Source organism: Temnothorax longispinosus, chromosome 5 (genome assembly GCF_030848805.1).
Source record: "Temnothorax longispinosus isolate EJ_2023e chromosome 5, Tlon_JGU_v1, whole genome shotgun sequence".
NCBI lineage: Eukaryota > Metazoa > Arthropoda > Insecta > Hymenoptera > Formicidae > Temnothorax > Temnothorax longispinosus.
Window position 1 is genome coordinate 6750515 of NC_092362.1, and position 24510 is coordinate 6775024.

Here is a 24510-nt window from a genome sequence, read left to right on the forward strand (position 1 = left end):
TTTACAGAGAAAACAATTTGTACGAGGATTTTTCACAGAAGAATTTTCTGTTTGAAATGTCATACGGTCATACATAGATATCATCAATAAAAATCTGTATGCGTCGCCAACGCAGAATCGTTTGCAAAAATGCTCCTTTTGTGCTGAATGCGTTCGAATAGCGTTCCGTATGGCGGAAAAGAGATAAAGCTGTTACGATACTTTTACAGAAATACGATAACATCGATACGGTGTATTTTCTGAGATAAAAGACGCGCGTTTTCGTGTATTGCTTTATCACGGAGAAGGGCTATCTCGCTGGCGACGTAAACCGATCTGTCTTCACCAGACACCGTCGTCTAGTGTTATCGTCGGTGCATCCAAGCCGTTAATTTTTGCTAGGGTATACAAAAAGGCAAATTGCAGTTTCGACTTTCGTGAGGCGATGCATTATTCCAGGCTCAATTACAAAGCTATAATGAAACAACCTTTATATTAGAGAAGTTACGTTAGGGAGAAATAGACTTGTGCTTTTATAAACTATACTTAATTGATGAAATGGTAATGTTAATGACAGTGATTAATTGATGATGGTGTAAGTGAATCTTCAGTTATTTAAAAGTTTATAATAGAAACAAATATTACATATAAGTTTGAAGCATTTTTGAAGAAAAGAAAATTTGATATTTGAAAGATCGATACTATTTGACATTCAAAAGATAACGCGATACACAAATCACAGACGGATAGAAACTTGTAATAGAAAACGCAGTTTTGCATAATGCAATCAAGAGAACAGCTTTGAAAGCGAGGATCATTTTGTATCGAGGTATCATCAGCTTTGGTGGGCGATTGAAGTTCGATTCTCGTTAATTCTCCTCACGAGATTGTCCCAAATTTGCTAGCGTTTGGCAAATGGCGCGCGTGCAAGCACAAAGAGGAGTTTGTATTTTCCAAGCACGACGCTCGCGTCCCGCTCCAGTTCCTTACGCGGCTTTCTTGCACAGAGCTATATCGCCTCTGTCGCGACAACGAGCTGCTCCACTTTTGCGACCATTAAATTTCGTCATTTTCCACGTTCTTACCGTTGTATTTATTAACCTGTTTGTTGCTAAATTTCGGAATTTAAATATTTGCGAGAGACCTTTCATTAATTTTCTACATATCTTAAATCCGTATGTTAAAAAATCATAGCATTGTTAAAGATGGTAGTCCCGATATTGGAACATCTGAAAATCATAGTTTTTTTTTATTAATATTTTAAATATTTTTCAGAAATACAGAATGATTATAGGATCCTTGTGTAGTTTTAAACTTTTATAACTTTCATAACTTTTGTTCTCACACAATCAATCTGTAAAAAAACATTAGAATTACAATGTAGTGAAATTTATAGTCTTAAAAGTGATCTACTTATTTTACTGTAATTTAGCAAAAAATTTAGCAAAAAGAGAGAAGATGTTACAGATTAATTTAAAAAAAAACCGAATAAATTACGAAAGTTTAAAACTGTATAAAAACTTTATAATCACTTTGCATAAGACTTACCTACACTGTTGAAAACAGTGTTAAAAACTGTGTGTTAAAAAAAGTCCTTGTTAAAATTTTTGTGTAAAATAATCCACACATACGTGTGTAGATTTAACATATGCCTGCTATGTTAATTGAATTTTACAAATTCAAAATGTAAAATAATTAATATAACTTAAAAAATATGTTAAAGTAACACAATTTGAACGTATCTATTAAATGTGTTAAAATTTACAGAAAAAGAATGTTGATTTTACTCTATAAAAGAAGTAGGAATAAAAATTTACAGAAATAGAGTGTTGATTTTATCTTACAATCTCAACTTCAACATAAAAGTTATGTTAATTGTACACATAATTAACTTCAAATTACGACCAGAATTACATTTCCTTTCTGTTGAAATATTTTAACATAATATCAGTGTTATTACTTAACACATCCATATTATGTTAAATTAACACAAAAATTTGAGTGGACCGTTTTGGACATGTGATTTATGTTATATTTAACACAACAGTGTATTAAAGACGAACTATTGATTTATTTATTTTAATTTAGAGAAATTTTATAATATTAAGATTCGAATATTAAATGTTAAAATTACGATAACTACAGAATATGATGAAACAAGCGGAATAAGATACGGAAAATCGAGTCTCGAATAAGGTCGGAGATGCACGCAAGATCTTTTACGAACCTCTTATAAATTTTTGCTGCAAAAGAAATTTTATTAAAGCAATTTGCGAAGCCTATAAATCATCGTAATAGGACGTCAACCGAGCAACCTGATATTGACAATCGCTGGAAGGTTTATGGTCTTACGGTCGTCATTTGTCCGCGCATTCTGCAGGTTACAGCCCCATCAATGAAATATTACGATTATCATTACTCGGTCTAGGGAGACCAGCTCGCTTATGACCGAGTCATGATGCATTACGGATAATTCTTACTCTGTTTGCCTCCGATTATCGAGATCGATTCTTCGATCGGGAATAATACCGGACGCTTTGTTCGCCAATTAGCTTCACGCCCATATGCTACACGTGAATCTATATGTGTCTACGTATGAGCGAGACGCATGTAGAGGCGTGCAAATGACCCTCGATCATAATTATTCGAACGTGTTCGGGACACGTGCGAGAGAGTAAATCTAGAAATTATACCGAATAATCGCGAAATATTTGGCGCAGTCAACACAGATCTGTGTGGCCGTATTGTACAGATAACGGCAATATTCATTATTTAATTTTAATGGGTGCTTTTATTTCTACAATTTTAATAGACTTTGATATATAGTTTTAAAGGTATAACAAAATTGAATAAAATTTTATACGGCGACTTGTTCTTTATTGAGCATCTGGTTCTCTGTATTAGAGACGTTGAAGCTTTTACGTAGGGGAACATCCTATGTAAGAGATCGCCAGGAAATATTCCCGAAAGAGAACTCCATTTTACGTGACAGCGATATCATATCTCTTTACATTTTTCGCTCGTGGCGTTGCAGTATCCGTCAAAGAACTGCAGTTCGATCGGGGACACGTGTATTTATTTGCGATATATTTCTCCTTATCGCGTTTGCCCACAGAAAGATGACATTTCTCTTGTTTCCTTCTCTCTTTTCCCCTCTCTTCTTTCGCCTTTCCTCTAGCTCTTTCTCTCTATATCTATCTCCCTTTTCTCTTGCTCGTTCACTCCGTCCTTTTGCTTTGACCGTCGTAGCAGAAAATCCTTTAACGTAGAAGTACCATAACCGAACTTCTTTTTTATTAAACGAATGGACTTTTTTTCATACAGACTACTCGTAGTAATTAAAGATTAATGCAGCCACGCGTCACACGAACTCCGCGCCAAGCACCTCTTTTGCCGGTAAAAAAATCATGTTTTATTCTCGTACAAATGGAAAAGCCTTTAAATAGATTAAAAAACGGCAAAAGCGGAAATAACGCGATTTAAAGTATTACATACGTAATTATTATATCGCGGAGCCGATGTTAATTCCTTTCTCTCTTCTTTTTGTTACGGATCGCAACGTGAACGTCGCGTTATTGCGAGCATAAACATATTCGCGTAAAGACGCTTCTTTTTTAGTATTAGCTTGAACTGAAATATTGAGATTCGATTACGGTCTATATTGGATAACGATATTGAGCTCTTAACATATCGCGCGATATTAATATCGACATTTGAATAACTAGGTGCCTAAGCCGCACACTACTCAATATTCCGTTTAAATAATGAAGATGTGAGTCTAATTCCTGTCCACTCAAATACTCGAAATATCGGAAGGGAAGGAAAATAAAGGAGACGTTAACGATATTGGTGGAAAAGTGAAACATTACGGATCATGCTTAGACATTCGGCTGCTCATTTCTCTTTTGAAGCTTATCCGCGATGCGCCGCGCTTTATAAAGAGGCGAAAACGGATCGCGCGCGGCATTCCGTGCGCGTCGAAATTTACCTCTTGATCACGTCCGCTCTCACGGGAGCGGATTCCGATCGAAATCGTTGGGCCACGGCGAGATTTCGACGGAGTTATCCCGAGAATCGTCATAGGCGCGGAATTTACGAACAAAATGCGGTCTCGGACAATGTTACAGCATCAAAGACAGAGGATGCTGCCGGAAGGGAGAAATCCGACGCGAGGGATCGAGATAAAAAGATCAACATAATGTAACTAAGTTAATAGACAACAGCCAAGAAGCATCCCACAAGAATTGAGACACACGGCTCTCAGCCTTTTCCCTCGGATATGCGTCAGCCTCCTGTATTATTTTACTTATCTGCGCCTTCCTTTTTCTTTCTCTCTCTCTCGACTATCTTCGACTATATTTACTTCTTCCAACTTCCGACACGTACACAGAGAAGCCTTGGCATTGCATCGCACGCGAAACCATCGACCTACTTCGCGTAGTCCTATTGCTCGTCGTCTTCCTGCCATTTCTACATTTTTCCGTTACGTTACACCGCCGATAAAACCAGCGGAAATCGTGCGAGATAAAAGTGCGGTGATTCAGAGCATGGATGGGACAATATTTCTAATGGTGAAATTTATTCGCCGATAAACCCACCGCTAAACATTAAAAGATGAATATTCATGTTAATGGACGTTAATAAACAGATATTCAATTATAATCTTTTTTTCGTCAATTTCCACCAGTAATATATCCGCTTAATTATTAGATTTTGTGACGATCAAAAATAATTGAAGATCATGCAACTTTATTAGTGAAAACTAATATCGTTCTACTTAACCGAAGATTTCAATTATTTTGCCCTTACAGGGCAAGATGGTGCATTTTCGATATAGGTGAGATTATAGTCATGCATAACTTGATTTTCCAGCCATTAGGCGCGTACGTATACCCGCGCTATAAATATTTCTAAATATATATTTCCGATGTCACGGTGTAATTATAAAAGATATCGAACGTCAGTTCCCACAGATTTAGCACTTAATACTTAATTCACGGAACAAGCGGGCGATCTGGGGAAACTACCGACTATAAGTGCGACTATAAATGCTTCGGCCAAGAGCTATTGCTTTGTTTACGTCCATCGCGTAACGTCTAGCTATCGCGTAATGTCCATCGCGTAACGTATTTTACTGGCGGCGTTATTCGTCCGTTTCGCAAGTAGATTAAGAGCGAAATTTGCGGCTCTGATATGTCACGCTGAGGCTTTTCAAGTAGACGGGGTAAGAGGAACCTTCTCTCATGACTACCAAGTGAAGAGGAGCACGCCCGCCTCCTCGTCGATGCAACGTAAGAATGATTGCATAATCCGCTTCGCTATCCTCTCATTCTTCCTCTCATTCTTCCTCTCGCGCTCTCCCAACTTCATCCTTCACGCTCATCCTTTCCAGATTTCCTCATTAACAATTGCTTACCTAAATGTTGTCATTTTCCTAAACTACAAAACTTTACGAAGGCACAATATTTATTTATACATTTTTATCAGAGATTTCATATATTATTTCGCTAATTTGTATCATTTGATAAAGCTCTGAAAATAAGTATATTGCTGTTGCTCGAATTTATTTGTATCTTAAAAATATCATTTCGCGAATCTCTTTTATTTTTATAGCTTATAATACCTCCAAATATTGTGAATGCACGTTTTTAAAGAGACTTAAAATAGAATTGACTTCTCCGGGAAACAATTAATCAAAGAATTCTGTATTCGAGTAATGCGGTTTTTCCGTGCTGGATATCTCTCCGCTGGAATGAACATCTTGATGGAAATACTAAGAGAGAGGGTCGAGATTCGCTGAGAGAGACGAATGGGCCGAGAGGCTGGAGCTCTCCTCACGAGACCGACTCTGAATTCGCGTTGATAAAAATTCTGTCAGGTCGATTAACGATCGTACGTGCCAGTTGGAACGTTGCCATTTGTATCGCGGGATCCTACGTTGGGAGTTAGCCCTTTAACGGTATCGTAGCGTCGTTAGATCCTCGCCAGTCCTCGGTTTTCTTCTCGCGTATGAAATACGTGGGAAAGAAGCGAATGCGGAAAAATAAAGGACGTCTGAGTAACGCAAGGGAAATCATACGTGAAATACAATTTGCTTTTCAAAGATTGAAAACTCTTTAAATATATACTGCATTCTAAGCATAGATATAAATTATTAAAAATTTATTTATAATTTATTCTTACCCTTACTCCTAATTTTATCTTTTTATGTAATATTCTTTTTACTAATTTATGAAAATTTTTGTATCGTTGATTTTTCTATATTTAATCCTTAAGTGCACAGCTTTTGCGTATGTGCAAAGCGATTTTTCGATGCTCCGTGTACTCTCCCTTATGAAATTCGAATTGAAAACGCGCGGCTTTGCACATCTGTAAAAGGCTTTCTCTGACCCTTCTTTCCTTTCTGGATGGGAAAGCCCAGAAGGGGAAAAATACTCAGAAAAATTTATTTAAGGATTAAATAACTTATTAAATTCTATCATTAATTTCAAGTTGTATCGCTTCTGCGATGCATTTGTCGGAACGCGACAAAAATTAATGTTGCGATCGAATCCATTTATATTTTCGCGAGCATATAACGGCTTGATAATTAATACTTAACGATCATAAAAATAGCCCTAGTGTCATATTGACCATCCAGCAGGCAGTTGTAACTGTTATGACTCTCTCCAAACTCATATATGACCCTCTCATTAGTTCAATTGTCACTGCAGATTTCCGCGTAATGATACACATATATATATATATACATCACAGAAGCGTTTATTAATTATGTAATATCTAACAAGTAGCAGCGTATGGAAACATATTTAACATTACGAAAACATATTTATCGATGCGTTTATTAATTATGTAATATTTAACAAGTAGCAGCGTATGGAAACATATTTAATATTACGAAAACATATTTATCGATATATATTCTTCAAATTATTCGCAAAACGAATTGAGAATAAACGAGGAAAATTAGGATTGAACGAAAATATAGAAAATTATGAAGACGGTTCTTAATTATTAGATCGATGATTAAATTCTTTCCCTATATACAAATTCCCTTTCGCAAAAAGACGCTAAGTTTATTGAGAACATGCTTAATATGCCATTAACAATGGAGTCTTCAAGGTATATTTTTCCCGGTAGTTAATACACAATTCCTCTCTTAAAGAACTTCCGAACCCAGACAAAACAGTGAATAATTAATTACCCGTTCTTTTCTTGCTTTCAGGCGATGGAGGCGGCGCAGGCGGAGATGGCGATCCTATTGTCAGCAGTACCAATTCCGAGAAGAAGTCAGGATATGAGACCAATCTGTATCTCTACAGCGTAAGTACAATAAAAGTCTGGCGAATCACATCCTATAAGTTATATTTTTAAATGCACTTATTTTATATTAAAAAAGTCAACGCATATGTTTGTGGAAAAGAGAGAATTTGTTGCTTTATCGAAAAAGGAATGAGAATGCATAATCTGATTCATTAACTTTTAATGTCTATGTCGTCTTCATTAATCATTTGCTTATCCGCTAGATTCTTCGAAGGGATTATCTACTTCGATGCAAATAATAAAGTCACTCTATAATAATTATCATACTGTATAATTATAAAATGCGCGATTTACAAGCGGAACTTATCTTGTTAAAAATTATTTGTTGTAAAGTTAAGAAGATTAATCTTTTTTTCATTATAAAATTATACTTTTATACGAAAGCTTCAGCTATCGATTGCAGTTTCTTCAATAATGTCTCGCATTTTGAAGCTCTAAGGAAACAGGACGGAATTTTGACCGCTAAGAATCCTTTCTAAATTGCTGTTTTTTCATATAACGAAAGTTAAGCCGCTCACTCGGGAGCTATGTCTGTCCTCCCTTACTCTCTTGTCATTGTCCCTCCTTGCAGTTTTAACGAAGGTCTCTACTACTTTTCTAACTATATAAGAAAGCGGCCGAATCTTCCGCGTGGCCCAGTTTCCTTATCTTTCTGATTTCGTTTAAAACTGCGAGCCATTATCGAACTATGAATCTCGCGCGAAGCGAGTATTGTGTCCTATTCTTCCATCGAATCCGATAATTCGTTCCACGGGCGACTTTAACCCTCTCGACACTCTCGTATTTCTCGTTCGACTCGATCGAACAGCAATTGAAGATAAACCTGAGAGGCGTACAAGTAATAGCGGTAAATTTTTATTGCGCGTGTAAATTTTGTTGAAATAATTCTAGAGAAAAAGAATTATAATATTACCCTTATAAAAGCGACAAATATAGAGCAAATGCAATTTCAAAGGGCAGTTTAGACACTTATATTTAAATAGCAATTATTATTTTGTTTATTTTACGAACCTAAGAAAGTTTTATCAAAATCAGAGAAAAAGGAAAGAGTAAATTTATGGATTTCATTCGTCAAATCACAGCTTTAACTGAAAATCAATATAACTGTCTATACTATTAAATAGCGGATATGCGAAGATAAAAGAAGAAATTGAAAAAATGCGTCACGCGTATATATTCTTTTAAAAGGAAAAAAGTGGACTAGAGATAAAAGAAATGCGTTGTAATTTCTTGAAGAATATCGCCGTGTGTTAAAGGATCTTGTTAGCTCGCGTTCTCCAATTTTTATTACATTTGATATAAAGAGATCTGTTTTCTGTGTGATGTGCAAGCGGATGCCCGATGTGAAAAGTAGTCGTCGCGAAATTAGATCGACAACGTGTAATATCGTCGCAACGAGATTGCAGCACGAACTTACATGACAAAGGACTAACAATTTCCATAAAAGCGTCCCGGCGGACGGAGTTACGCGACACTTTCCCGCAAAAGTTTGTCAATAAAATTGCAAATGAGGTTGTGACGTCCCTTTCGGCATAATAACGAATCTTATACGGAAAATTATGGGATTATAACGGGCGAGGGTCGCGCCGAAGGAATAAGCATGCGAGTGATACGAGTCGATTACTGGTCGGACGGACCATTAATCTCGGGATTGTTTCGTATGTTGTACGACAGCGCAGTCTATACGCGACCAGATAAAAATAGAAAAAGTGTGTCTATATGTATATATAGCTGGATAAAAGTAAAAAAGTCTGTACGTGATCGTACAGAAGTAGCGAGAGTCTATACGCGATCGGACAGCAACTTGTAAAATATCAAGTCTATATCCTTTAAATTTCAGAAAGTTTATTCGAACTGTCGATTTTACGGGACATAAATCGAAAATTTGCATTATAGTTCTAGCTGCAGAGAAGTTCTTCTTGATAAAAAAACTTTGCGTTCTTTAAACTATTGCAAGAGAAGAAAGGTTCAGAGTGAAAAACGATATTTCACCTTCAAATCCCGTCGGACAGAGAAAAATCAAGATAAATCCTTGCAGGAGGAGATGGAGGACCGGCCGCGGATCTCGACGTTGCTCAACAGCTTGGCCAACTATAGCAACACCATCCCTGCGGCAACCGACCCGGACAAACCAGCTCCGGCCGCGGGGGGTGGAGCGCGAATGGGTACCCTCATAGGTGTCTACTTGCCGTGTATCCAGAATATCTTTGGCGTGATCCTCTTTATCCGGCTGACATGGGTAGTCGGTACGGCCGGCGCCATTCAGGGATTCTTCATCGTGCTTTGCTGCTGTTGCGTGGTGAGTATTCGTATATTCTACCGAATATAACTACATGACCGAAATCTCAAGCATACATCGTGCGTAAAAATGTGAAGATTTAAAAACGTACGATTCTAAGATTATACAAGTCCAAAAATATCTTTACAAACGTCTTTATCTTTAAAAACGAAATCTAGAAATGTGAGAAGAGACAATAAAGGGAACCAAGTGTCAATGGCAGATTTTTTAGTCTGAGAAATCGACTTTTTTTAAATCAAGATATCGAGTTAGTCTTTCAGTTTAAAACGACCGAAGATGGATAGTTTCTCGCGAATTAAACTTCAAGGAATGTAAACTGGTTGCAAACAGCTATTTTTTGTGCGCGCAGACGATGTTGACGGCGATCAGTATGAGTGCCATCGCTACCAACGGCGTAGTGCCGGCCGGCGGTTCCTACTTTATGATCTCGAGAAGTTTAGGCCCGGAATTCGGCGGCGCAGTGGGTATGTTGTTTTACACTGGTACCACCTTGGCCGCCGCGATGTACATCATCGGTGCCGTCGAAATCGTCCTCGTAAGTATCGACTTGTTAACGATGTTACATTAATAAGAGCATCCCCAATTAATTGATCGCGATAATTGACTTATACTTCGAAATAGAAGTTAAAGTATCGCAGTGTATCATAGCCGTTAAGATTAATAATTAAGGATTATCGCGCTGTGATTAATTATGCGACGCTTGTAAAGTATCTGATACGTAAAGGATACGATGTCAATTGTACGTGAAATATTACGGCAGATTTTAACATAATTCTGTAGAAATTTCTGTAATGGTTCAAAGGGACGTGCTTTTCTCTCTCTCATTGACTTTACGATATTTCTGCGTAGACTTACATGGCGCCGTCACTCAGCATATTCGGCGACTTTACGAAAGATGCCAACATTATGTACAACAACTTCCGAGTATACGGCACCCTCTTGCTGATGGTAATGGGCACGATTGTCTTTGTGGGCGTCAAGTTCGTTAACAAGTTCGCCACCGTCGCATTGGCCTGCGTCATTTTATCCATCATCGCTGTTTACGTGGGGCTCTTCGTAAACGTTAACGGCAACGAGACTCTAAAGTACTAAACTAATTTACGACACTAATTTTCGCATTATGTAGTCATTATATGAATACCGTTGCAATTAATGTTGCGACGATAAATGATTATAATTATCGCGAAAGATAAACTGAAAGAAGATGGAACGCTTTAAAGAATCGAGATTTTGTATTTTAGATTGTGCATACTCGGCAGAAGGCTATTAAAGGACATCAACGTCTTAAACGATTGCAACAAAAATTACGGCGGTGCTTTGCATAATATTTACTGTAACGGTACGAGTTGCGATCAGTATTATCTCAAGAACAATCTTACTATTGTGAACGGTATCCGTGGCTTGGCGAGCGGCGTGTTTCTAGGTGAGATTATAATTATATCATTAAAGAAATAATACCAATGAACAGTATAACATAGAAATATGGAATACACTCTGTGTTTTCTATGTAGAGAACATATGGAACAGTTACCAAGAGGAGGGTCAATTAATCACATACGGACACGATCCGAAAGACATGGATGTCCTGTCGGGATCGAGCTTTAACCAGGTCCAAGTCGATCTCACCACGACCTTCACTATTCTCGTCGGTATATTCTTCCCTTCTGTGACGGGTAAGCAAACAGACATTTTTAGCAACGTTATATTCATCTCTTCGTTATGATATCAATTTTATCAATACTTATTAATTTATGTTTTAAATAATTTTGCTATAGTTGTACTTTATTTTTATTTTATGTAATTTTATATCCATACTTATTTGAATACTATTTTTAATGAAGTATTTATTTCAATTAAATATAATAATAAGAAATTAACGACTGCTAATGTGCAGGTATTATGGCGGGCTCCAATCGATCCGGTGACTTGGCTGACGCTCAGAAATCCATTCCGATCGGCACGATCTGTGCGATCTTGACGACCTCCACCGTTTATCTATCCAGCGTCCTCCTGTTCGCCGGGACCGTTGACAATCTGCTGCTACGCGACAAATTCGGTCAGAGTATCGGCGGCAAGCTGGTGGTGGCGAATATGGCATGGCCGAATCAGTGGGTGATCCTGATCGGTTCGTTCCTATCCACTTTGGGAGCCGGCCTTCAATCTTTGACAGGAGCGCCGCGACTGCTGCAGGCGATCGCCAAGGATGGTATCATTCCCTTCCTGACGCCATTTGCTACCAGCTCCAGTCGAGGCGAACCTACTCGTGCTTTGGTACTCACTGTGTTGATCTGCCAGGGCGGTATCCTACTTGGCAACGTGGACTACCTGGCGCCGTTGCTGTCCATGTTCTTCCTTATGTGCTACGGCTTCGTTAACCTCGCTTGCGCGCTGCAGACCCTACTACGCACGCCAAACTGGCGGCCGCGCTTCAAATACTACCACTGGAGCCTGTCGTTCCTCGGCCTGGCTCTCTGCATCGCTATCATGTTTATGACCAGCTGGTACTACGCACTGCTGGCAATGGGTATGGCCGGCCTCATCTACAAGTATATCGAGTATCGCGGTGCCGAGAAGGAATGGGGCGACGGTATTAGTGGTCTGGCGCTGTCTGCTGCTAGATATTCGCTGCTCAGGCTCGAGGAGGGACCACCGCACACGAAGAACTGGCGTCCGCAGATCCTGATCCTCGCCAAACTTACCGATGACTTGGTGCCTAAGTATCGCAAGCTCTTTGCTTTCACTAGTCAGCTCAAGGCCGGCAAGGGTCTCACCATTAGCGTCAGCTGCATCGCCGGTGACTTCACACAGAACTCTGGCGAAGCGTTGGCGGCCAAACAGAGCCTCAAAAAGACTGCGGCGGAAGAGAGAGTGAAGGGCTTCGTTGATGTTCTTGTTGCGAAGAATGTCGTCGAAGGGTTGAGCTCGCTGATACAAAACACCGGGCTTGGCGGATTGAAACCGAATACAGTGATACTGGGTTGGCCGTACGGTTGGCGGCAGTCGGAAGAGGAAAGAACCTGGCGAGTCTTCTTGCAGACCGTAAGGAGTGTCGCGGCCGCGAAAATGGCACTGCTGGTTCCCAAAGGCATAAACTTCTTCCCGGACTCTAGCGAGAAGATAATCGGCAATATTGACGTCTGGTGGATCGTGCATGACGGCGGCCTATTGATGCTACTGCCGTTCCTATTGAAGCAACATCGCACCTGGAAGAACTGCAAGATGAGAATCTTTACGGTCGCGCAGATGGAGGATAACTCAATACAGATGAAGAAGGATCTGAAGAAGTTCCTGTACGACCTGAGGATTGAAGCGGAAGTCGAGATTGTCGAAATGGTAATTACATTTTACAATAATCTCAATATAAAGAAAGATTGAATTCTTTATTTCTTTAGAAAATTTCCGTTTTATTTCTTGAAAATGGATAAAATGCGATAAAAATGTTTAACAAAGAAAATGTGCGCGGTTATTTCGATAAATTCATATTCCACGTTTTGGTTTTTTTTTTAATAGACGAACACCGACATCTCCGCATACACGTATGAACGCACCTTGATTATGGAACAAAGAAACCAGATGCTGCGCGAGCTACAGTTGAATAAAAAGCAGTCACTAGGAGTGGTAAGTGTTGAATTCTAGATTAGGGGGGAATTGATTACTGTAACATATACAGGCATATAATGCTATGTAACCACAAATGGTGACGGTGATACTGATCGGTGTGTGTCTGTTTGTTGCGTGCTCCTCACGGATAAAGGTGCAGACATTGGTGGACTTCAACGAGGTACCTGCCGAGGAAAAATTACCTCTGGTTTGTCAGATTACCCTCGGAGTTCCATGTATGCCTTCCTCCCATCATTGCTCCATCATTGCACCGACGATTTTATTGTGTATTCCTCTCCCACGATATCACATAACAATCTCATTCCTATTTCCAATAATATTAAGGTGAAAGAAACTGCCGCGGATCGCAAGTTAATATTTTACAAGTATATATTAAATACTTCTAAGATTACGGCGGAACTTAATTTGAACTAAAAACGTTACGTCAAATATTGAAGGCTCGTAAAAATGTATGATTTCTGAAATAAAATAGTAAAGGATATAACAATATTTTGTGAAAATAAATCATAAAAAGCTTGAATATTAACAATTCTCTGCTTTGTGAATTTGAATTTCTAACTTTCGAAATTCACGACCAATTTGAGAACAAAAATTTTAGATATTATATTACGTTATTAGCGACCATGTTGGTTTGTTTCTTCCTGTCCATCATGATCTCAGGAACTCCCCGCGTCTCTCAGTTTCGGCTTAATTGGCACGATCGCTTACATAGATAGCATTGATTTGATGATCATAGTGCTTTGATGCTAGATTATTAGTTACCTTTCGACTGACTGTCTCCCGCTGTATAGGATAAAGCTTGCTTATTCGCTCAATCGGTTTATACATGATACAGGTGCAGGCGATTGTAGATCACCATCACAACGTGGATGCCAAAGTGCCGACGAAGGTGAGATTCCAGGAGCCGGGTAATCAGAGTACAAACGTGACCGACGATACGAAGCTGATGCAGGAAACCGATCAATCAAATAATAAGGAACCGGATGCTGCCGAGGAGGTAAATGAGAAGGACGAGGCTAAAGAGAACAATGCCGAAGAGACAAAGCTGATCGGTGGCTCGCCTAAGGCGGAGAATAGAGAGAATACGGAGAAGGAGGCGAATGAAGCGAAGGAGGCGAAGGAAGCGGAGGCAAAAGAAAATGACGCGGAGGAAAACAAAAGCGAAAGTCCGAAGAGACCCACGATTACACCGTAAGTACATTTTTGTATTTGGATTACACTAGTTACAGTTATCTTTCTTGATTTCGACATTGGTCGTTTATTTTTTAACAAACAATTCTACAACAGCGACGAGGGTGACGTGAGGCGTATGCATACTTCGTTGAAACTGAACGAGGTAATCCGTAAAATGAGCAGCGAGGCTCAGCTAGTTATTCTTAATCTTCCTGGACCGCCACGGGACACGAAGATGGAGCGTGAATCTAACTGTATCCTTTCGATCACTGTAAATACTACGCTATCAAAAAAAAAACTGTTTCTTATTACAAAGATACGAATTGTTAGCTATATATAATTTGATAAGTAGATTTCAAATTAATCAATTACAGATATGAGGAGAAATATAGTAGATATGAAAAAAATAAAAGAGACCGTTAAACTTCCTTAACCCTCGAAAACTAGATATGGAATTCCTCGAGGTGCTCACTGAAGGCTTGGAAAGAGTATTGATGGTGCGGGGTAGCGGACGGGAGGTGATCACCATCTACTCGTGAACTGAAGCGACGGGAATTGATGCCGTTGCCTTGCGGAAGCAGAGCTCTAGTTTACTTCTCAGTGACCTAAACGACACTACTCTAAGGAATATACTGCTCTTGTGCCATTGTCTGCGCAGCCACTTGCGTTGCGCGCTCTGAAAGTTGTTAAGGAAAAGAGGATGATGATGACGACGACGACGATCGTTCATATCGGACACGGAAGACGAAGTTTCAGCTGAAGCCGACTTATTATGTGGACCGCGACGTGACCGCTCGTCGTCTGAACGATGAAGCCAAAAGCGATGATGCCAAAGGTTCTCTTTAAATGAATTTCTGAATGTAGAACGTGCGGGTTTATGTGTCAGATATGTACGCGTCAGGGGGTCACATACGGTAGCGCGGGTTGCTCAGATTCAGATTCGACAGCCTGTTAAGCTCGGCCGAGCTCGCCGGACAAAGTACACCGTGCACCTCTCGGAAATTGCCGGTACAAAAAATTGTAGCTCAATGAGACCCGAGTTCCAAGTAAACGTCACTTCGATTCAATTTCTTGCAACTGATAGCTAAAAACGTCTAAAACGAAAGGGAGAGAGAGAGCAAAAGTAAGAATGGCAAAAAAAAAGGGGGAAAAATCAAAATTTGGTCCGAGGCTAAGGTCGAAGCATCTACGAAACCACTGCCAGACTACTTTCTAAATGCTTCGCGTTTAACCAAAGACGCGAGAGGCTCATTTTTCTACATGCATTGTCGTTACTAGGGAAAGAATAAGAGTAGTAAGTACGTATATAATTTTATTGCTTGATATAGGTGAATCTAGAGTAGCCTAGGATAGCGCCGACTTTTATTATGATTATATATATATGTGTGTATTTGATAATAGAAAACGACGACGACGACGAGTGTGTCGAATATTATTGCATTTCCTTCGGGGATTGACTCTGCTCTTTTTTCCAGTCTCGCGCGGGAATCTCTACGTACGTACACACACATACACACATAAGGCCTGTTCGTTTTAGCTGAACTTCTTGCACAGTTTATGTTTCCTCTTTTTCTTTTCACATTGGAGAGAAAAAGCGAAAAGATGAACTGTGCAAGAAGTTAGGCTAAAACAAACAGGCCTATATACACGCGCGCGTGCATAACATATATACAGACACACATTCGTGCGCGTTTGTATCGTCTTTAAGGCCTACCGGTCCAAGATGCCACTACCACTTTTAATCGATAACACCAAGTGAAGTTGAATCGTGACGCGAGGAGTGCAACCCGAAAGACTCAATGCCAAAATGCGCGGCGATCCTTACCGAATCTCATCGAAGAGAAACAAAAAAAAATATATATATAGCGCTAGCGTATGTAAAGTAATTCTAATCGCATTAAATGTCGTCGTGTGCATGTCACGTTTCGCGCGTAGCCCCGTTTCCGGCCGCGCTTCATTTAGATAGGCCTTCTCTAATATACCTAATTAATCAGCGAGCGCGAAATAATCACGCCGGTAGTCGCTTCTCTCAGTTTCTTCGACATCGTCGACAAATCGACGCGTTTTTATTAAATTATCTCAACGAGACTGTGGTAAATTAAATTACATTCTTTGCCGAGAAAGAGGAAAGAAAGATTAATCTGATCAAGATCATTTTCATCTCTAAAAACAGTCGGAACTGATGTTAATTTTTAGAATATCGATCTGACGCTAATTTTAGCGCCGACATAAAATCGAGAAATTAATTTTATTTAAATCGCTTTTATTCCTGAAACGATCAAACTTTATTTTAATTTTCTGACTATCAAAGCGACGCTAAAGTCTATTTAGTGTCAAATAATTCGTTTCTTTGAGCTTCCTTTGACGAGCAAAAATCTCGAAAAAACTGAGAAAGAGATGACTGCGAGACTAGCGTTCAATGTAATATTTATCGACTTAATACTACTTAATCAGTGTCCGTGAGTAAGTTATATTGTGCTAAGAATTATGCGGGATTACGCACCACACAACTTGTCAAATTTCTGCAGTTGTTGCAACTAGCGAAACAATCGAAATGATGAAATATGTCGTTTGACCGTATATATAGGATGTGTCGAAACTATCGCGTCTTTTCTCGGGCACAGATATTAAAATCTGATTGTTCCCAAAATCAGAAAAATAAAATAGCTTTAACTCGCTAAATTTGGGCAAATTTAATTTTGAGGATTTATACAGATAACGATTTTCGTTTTCTAATTAACTTTTGGATTCTATCAAATATTTAATTACCTAATATATCACTGAGAAAAGAATATTTGAAAATTAAAATATTGCAATACACAATAAATTGAATCTCATTGAATTTTCATTGAAAGTTTGACGTCATTTGAGAGGAAATAAAAGCATGATAGTTTCAGGTGCATTCTTATATATGTACATATGTATGTACATTCACATTGTTCATTGTAAAGTACATGCACTGTCCTGCAATACCTGTAGCTAGAGAAAAAGAACAATCGTGAAGTCTTTGATTATACCATATGAAAGTGTACCGGATTAAAAAATGGGTGAGCGCGAACGCGATATCGCTGCTGACCCGCTAGTGTAGACAAAAAAGAATATTTACATTAATGGGGGAGAAGAGATTCCTATATATATATATCCCACGCGTTGAATTGTTTCACTTTCAAACTCGTAACACCGACGCGGATTTGAATCGCGTCGGATATCCTGAAGCGAAAAGAAGAAAAGAGGCGTCGTATCAACGTAGAGTATTTCACGATTTGATCCTCGACTTCGCGAAACAATCATCGGAAGCGTAGCGAAATACTCGTCTCAACACCAGTTCGGATATATACCACGACGGATATATGCAAGCAATATATATTCACATCGATTTGATCACGACAGACGAGTATCGGAAACAGAGTTGGGTACCTAGAGACTCTAAATGTATAGGAAACATATATACATATACATTATTATCTGCCTCTCTCCCATCTATATATATGTATGTATATCTCTCTCTCGTCCACAATGTTTACGACATGTACTTCATAATTTTATTACGTTACTTATCAATTGCATATATTTTATGTGTACTTATCTTACTCGATAGGTATTGGCACTGCATAGTTTATACGAGACATGTTGACATTATGAGAAAGTTTATTGCGAATACAAGTCGGATTGTTGTCGGATAAATCGCTATACACATGTTGTACATAAACACGTAGATAAAAGATAAAGGAGGAAGAAGTAAAAAAAAAACGATCGCGTGTTTATCGTAAAGGATTTAAAGAAGAATGTGAAGGAGGGAAAGAGGATAAATGATGAAGAAGGAAATGAGAGTGTCCTTTACACAGAGATCGAACAGTATTGCAGTATTCTGCTGCCGCTTTAATATTTTACTATGTCGTATTTACTTTAAATGCACAATGACCACATGGCACACAAACGTACGCGTACGTGTGATATCTATATATATAGAATGCATATACATATATTTGGCTGGTGAGAATGAAAACGGTGCGAGGCAAAAATTAGAGAAAACTCTGAGGTGGTCTGGCTGCTCCTTGATCCTTCGCTCTCCTTAGTTTAATAGTGAAATTCGATAGTATAAAGACGACTAACACCGTTTTCATCCTATTCGGCTAATAGTGTGTGTTATCGGCAGCGGCGCGGAGATGCGACCGGCGTCTGCGGTTTATGTTCACTTTGCGGAAACAGAATGGTACCTGGAACGCATTCGGGATACTCTATCTCCGTTACCAAGAGTAACTCCTTGTAATTGCATTTGTAGATAGATCGCAAAAGACTGAACAAGCGAGCTGTGGCGAAAAACACAGTGAATCACCGATGCGACCCTTTGTGAATAGATAAAGAAAAAATGCGCACAATACTTTGGCTATAAAGGAGTTCCCACTGCTGCAAAATAGAAGATAAGATAGCTATTTCAGGTGGTGAAATAAATGCGAGAGTCGAACCGCGATGCAACTGCTCGTCTTACCCGTTGATCGACAGAGAGTCTGAATGTTGTGGAGATGATTGTTCTGTTTCCGCGGCATATTTCGAGCAATGATATATAAAGCGCGAGAATATTCTTTCCTCCAGAGAATATGCGAAGTTTCATTCGCGAGACATTCTCGTCTTCGCGGAGTATCCTCGAAATATACCTAGAGTACTCTCCGAAGAATATCTTCTTCGGAGAGAACTCTGTTCGAATATTCCTGGGGCGCTTTTCTCGCGGTCTCGGAGAAAGTTTCTTTGAGAATTATTTTTGTCGTGAATCCTCGAACGTAAATTTCGGGCGACGGAAGTGCAACTTCGGCTGTTAATGAGTTGGCATTTGTCGAGGTATAGTGCGGCGTTTTGCGGCGCGTTCCATTTAAAATGGGGCCGCGCTCTGGATTTAAATCACCTCTAGGCTGTGAGATGCGAGTTAAGCAGCGGACAAACTTGCTCGAAACCTCAATCATATGTGTCAAATCAAGTATAAATCTACTTTTAACGTATATCGTATAACCGATTATAAAAAAGAAAGAAAGAAAAATAGAAATCTTTTACCAAAGCTCCTGACGGGAGGTATACACACGACTTACTTCTCACTCAAGAAACTGCGACGATTTCTTTCTGCCCTTGGGACTCGAATAAAGAAAATATATTTATTGACTCCCACACGGGAAAGAGAAAAGAAAAAAAAATGAGATATTGATATAGAGAAATAAAGATGTTATTAAATATACATACAGAGCGGACCTGAGGCGAGAAAATGGGAGTTGCACGGAGAGCGTCCTCGAATTTGAGATAATTTTTCCCTTGACATTCTTTCACATTAAGTATTTTACTTTAGATTTGCATAAACGAGTAAGACTTTGTCGCTTGTATTTTTAACATGTAACTTATCGAACGTACTTATTGTTAGTCTCAGTTTTGAATACCTGTGTACTTATGCGGTTGAAGTATTCGTTAAGGAAAATGTAATCCTAAATTCATCGACGCGTCCCTGCTAGATCCCGCCTTTTCTGGTCCATATTATATATATTATATATATGTATACTATATGTATACAAGGTGTCTGCAAAGCTTTCTCTTGACAATAGATACTGCAACAGGCGAAATTGAAGAAGTGCGTTTCAGAGAGATAAACGGGAGGTAATCTTGCCGACAAGAACATGCGATTTTGAAGTATTAAAATGGTCTCACACGCGTACATTGTATCGATCATATAATTGTATATATTATTTCGCAGGACGAACGAAACTCGATGTACGTCATTCCGTACAGGCTCATCCACGAATTATCGTGCGCTTAAGTTTGTTTTTTAATTAACGTTACTTGAATTACGGCGTCGCGAAACGCCGCTCGTAACTGTCGTTAGGAGGAAGTGAAATACGGTTGCGAGACACCCTGTACACACATACGAGATACGAGATAACATATTTGTAGATACAGATTTTAGTCACATCTGGATAGTATATAGAGTCAATACTGTGAAAAAAGCCTGTAACTTACCTACCTATATCCTTTAGATAATAGATGATGACACTTGTAATTGATTTTCGAAAGATAAAGTATATGAATGAACAAATATACTGCGAGAGAGTCGATTAAATAAATAAATAATATACTTATGACCAAAATGTATCGATTTATATCATCGTCATTCTTCGAATCGTAGTTTACTTTCTTATTATATAAAAAAATTGTTATATTGTTACCTCTGTTATTATCAAGCTATTTTTATATATTTCTATAAACGATTATTATTTCATTTATATTCTGTTATTTTATCGCAGTATAATAATTTAATTTTTCTTTTAAAATACAAAAGTATATATGTTAGACGCACGTAAATAGAGTTATAAAGATATCGTTTATAAAAATACAACGTTTAGAGAGAGACAGAACAGAATATTTAATATAATTTAAAATTAAATTAAAATTAAATTAAAATTGGGCTTTTAAGGATGATTTTGACCAAACTCTGATTAATTTAATGATTTAACACCTATATTTTATTAAGACAAACAAAATTATTAATCTTGCTGTTTGATGTATGAAAAAAAATTAATATTCTTACAAATTATTAAATTTTATTATTAAATACGTATGTATATGTATATATATATATATATATATATATATATTGTGTGTGTGTGTGTGTGTGTGTGTGTGTGTGTGTGTGTGTGTGTGTGTGTGTGTGTGTGTGTGTGTGTGTGTGTGTGTGTGTGTGTGTGTGTGTGTGTGTGTGTGTGTGTGTGTGTGTGTGTGTGTGTGTGTGTGTGTGTGTGTGTGTGTGTGTGTGTGTGTGTGTGTGTGTGTGTACAATAATGGAAAACAAGAGGAGGCAAGAATGTAAGTATTGTTAATACATATCAATTAATTTATTTCCTTTTCTCAGAATGGCTGCACAAGGCATATCCTTTACACATATTTAGTGTAGAGTATTACGTACGTGCAAGCATGGTTAGAAGTTAGAACGACCAAGCTTTGATATTACAAATAAAAGTTGATTAGATTAAATATAATTTTAACAATTTGAAGATAGAAAGCGGATTGTGCGCGCAACTTATTTGAGAAGATCACGTATATCATAGAGTTATCGCTATTTGCTATGCTATTATATGTTTTACTAGAAATAAGTTGCTACATCTTGAATAATTTAATTAATTAATAAACATAGTTATAATTAAATAAAATAGATATTTTAATGTTAGACTATAATTAAATAATAAAAAATATTTGAATATATATATATATCTACTCGTTGAGACACACGAAAAATTATAAAAATTGTTAAAAGTACATACATATTCTATTACGAGGTTAGGCGAAAATGGCGATTCTCGATGTCAAAAACTCCATTTAAATCGGCGAAAGTATTAGCATAGTATGTTAGGCAAGGAGGTTGACGGAGGTATTCTAAGCGAAGGTGATGGCTCCGCACATTGCCGCCGCTTAGTCACGCTGCTATTGGTCAGAGCGCGGGAGCCTCTGACCCCTCTAAGCATACCCGCCAGCGCTCTGATTGGCCGTGGGAGGGGTATCTGCACCGCGAGCCGTTCCAATGGCGACGGGTAAAGGTGCCTTTTCATGCTGACGCTCGACGCTCATTTCAGCGGCAAGGGTCGCATGACCACAATTGACGCCGGGCAATTGAAATTCATGAAAAGGAAAACAGCGTCAAATTTCGGCGTCTTCGCGCTGCTTTGGCTTTGACGCTTAAAGCTGAGAAAATCCAGCTTTCTTTGCTTGACGCTAGCGTCAGATCGAAATCACGTGATCTCGCGATACGCTGAAACGAGCGTCCCATGAATTCGCACCTTAATAAGTGGGGGTAGGCGTGCCGCTGTTCGAATACCTCTGCAACCTCCTTGCTCAACATGCTTCCGCGTAACAGGAGCGATTTCTGAGGAATTACAAACGACTGCAAACTCGTTTTGCCGCTGCGCGCTGTTCGAATACCTCCTGCAACTTCCTCGCTCAACATGCTTCCCGCGTAACAGGAGCGATTTCTGAGAAATTACAGACGACTGCAAACTCGAGATTCTCGCTTTCCTCATAACCCAAAACTATTTTTCTCACATTTTTATGATCTTTCAAGCGTCTCGACGAATACATTATATATATTTCTCGCTATTACTTAATAATAAATATTAAAATATTGTGTTATTAATAACATTTGTTTATTAAAAGACACGGTAGTATCTTATGCCAAGTGCACAGCGATATGTACATACATGTATGTATAATTTACGCGCACGCAAAATGTAGCAACATATTTTTTAAAATTAGCAATAAAACGATAACAAATCAACTGTAATATGACCATGTTTTCTTCAAACAACGAAGTATTCCTTAAATATTTTAATAAAGCATCTGTTTTATTAATTAATAAATACAAATTAAATATTGCAAATTTACTCTTTTTTATAAAACTATTTTATGGACAGGACAGCTTTGTTCAAATCTATCTCATCGGTATATTAAAAATTGCATTTTTGTTTCATTTAAAAAATATAATAACATCCTATTAGTAATTATTGTCAAATTTAGTCGAAATACATAAAAAATATTAACATTACAATGTTAGTGCCAATAAATGGTATACTGATCAAAGATTTAAAAATAATACGTTTCGAAACATTAGTGAATAAAGTAAACTAGCGGAAAAAAAAACGAAGTGTTTTAAATCAGCGTACGGAATTAAATAATTGTTACAAAGTGCCGTAATATTTACCCTGATATATGCTTTTTAAGTCAAAGCATGCTCTTTCAAATAAAATTATAGACGATAAAGTATTTTAGAATGCTGTTGCATAATACTAGCGAACGAGAAAGAGATAACGCCGAATGCTATCGGGCGGTAGTTAGAGAAAAAGAAAAACTCCGAAATGCGACGAACTCTTTAGCGTCTAATTTTGTCCGAGATAGCATGATTCGCATTAAAGGGTACATAGTGATGTTAAAATAAACGTATTTCTCGAAATTTCTTTAATGTCATTTGTCGCATTTTCGGCACGCCGACTTCCTCGCCGAGTGAAAACAACGGTAGCTCCTTTCTCTCGTTGCCTAGCATTATGCAACAATAATTCTGGAACTTTTTATCGTTTAATGTTGTTTGAGAGAGCATACTTCGCATTAAGGTGGTCCTTTCGTGAGAACAAGTATTAGATAGGTACCTAAATTTGATATATGTTAAATATACAGTAATAAGGGGCATGTGTACGAAAAATCAAGTGAGGTTACCGACACTTTACAAGAAATAAGTCATTCTAAATGTGCGTTCGCGGAGCGTGCCATTGTCATTCTATCCTTGTTTACATCTAATGAACGAGAAAGATAGAATGATGCAAATCGCCACGTCCGAGGTTTTCAACGAATAATACATGTACTTAGCGATCAGATGAATACATTATTCATGTCTTAAAATATTTCCTGAAGTTTCCGGATTTCGTACATACCTTGAAAATAAAGGCTTGCCGAATGTTTTGCTCTGATATATGAGGTTAAATAAGTAGTGGTCCAATCGCATATTGCTTTACTCGTACTGTTATGCCTGACCTAACCTAAATCGAGTCCAACCGCACTACTATTGTGATATTTTTTTAATTAGTAAATAATTAAATACGATTAAATCGTGCGTGTAAAATCATATTATATTATTATAATTATTGGGATGTTGTGTAATGTTTGTCAATATGTCTGTTTTCAATTACCTCATGACGGACTGTTACTTGACTAGCTGGGTCCGCGAAAGGACCACCTTAAAGGATACATAGCAATGATAAAATAAACGCATTTCTCGAGATTTCTTTAGTGTCGTTTGTCACATTTTCGGCGCGCCGAATTTCTCGCCGAGTAAAAACAACGGTAGCGTTGTCGTGCACGCCGCGCGCCGGCATTTTCGGACTCGGCGATTTAGGTCAAGGCCAATTTAGAAAGTAGGTCAATGTACAACACGTGATAAAAGTGTCCCGCCGCGCCGCCCGCGCCCACCGCTCATGTAGGTCAAGGCCAAGTGTGTCGCTGGCTTGGCGCGAGAAAGTTTTCCTTATCGTTTATCGCAAGTATCTGGGCTATCACCCAAGATATAGAGATGACTCGAAAAGAACTGTTTAGTTATTTATACT

The 24510-nt window shown here is 38.3% G+C and overlaps 1 protein-coding gene across 12 annotated transcripts in view; it reads left to right on the forward strand.

The window, feature by feature from the left end:
* Kcc (solute carrier family 12 member kcc) overlaps positions 1-20517 on the forward strand; it is a 76296-nt gene extending 55779 nt beyond the window's left edge. For 10 of the 12 annotated variants that reach the window (XM_071778553.1, XM_071778559.1, XM_071778557.1 and 7 more), the window contains 12 exons: positions 7205-7302; positions 9341-9601; positions 9951-10136; positions 10451-10686; positions 10843-11024; positions 11113-11274; positions 11496-12934; positions 13112-13219; positions 13356-13409; positions 14058-14413; positions 14510-14649; positions 14843-20517. In XM_071778553.1, coding sequence (XP_071634654.1) covers positions 7205-7302; positions 9341-9601; positions 9951-10136; positions 10451-10686; positions 10843-11024; positions 11113-11274; positions 11496-12934; positions 13112-13219; positions 13356-13409; positions 14058-14413; positions 14510-14649; positions 14843-14934 — 3314 coding nt within the window. In that variant the 3' untranslated portion in view covers positions 14935-20517. The remainder of the gene's footprint in view (positions 1-7204; positions 7303-9340; positions 9602-9950; positions 10137-10450; positions 10687-10842; positions 11025-11112; positions 11275-11495; positions 12935-13111; positions 13220-13355; positions 13410-14057; positions 14414-14509; positions 14650-14842) is intronic. The other 2 variants (XM_071778554.1, XM_071778556.1) reach the window with 2 other exon arrangements.
* Positions 20518-24510: the final 3993 nt, after the last annotated feature.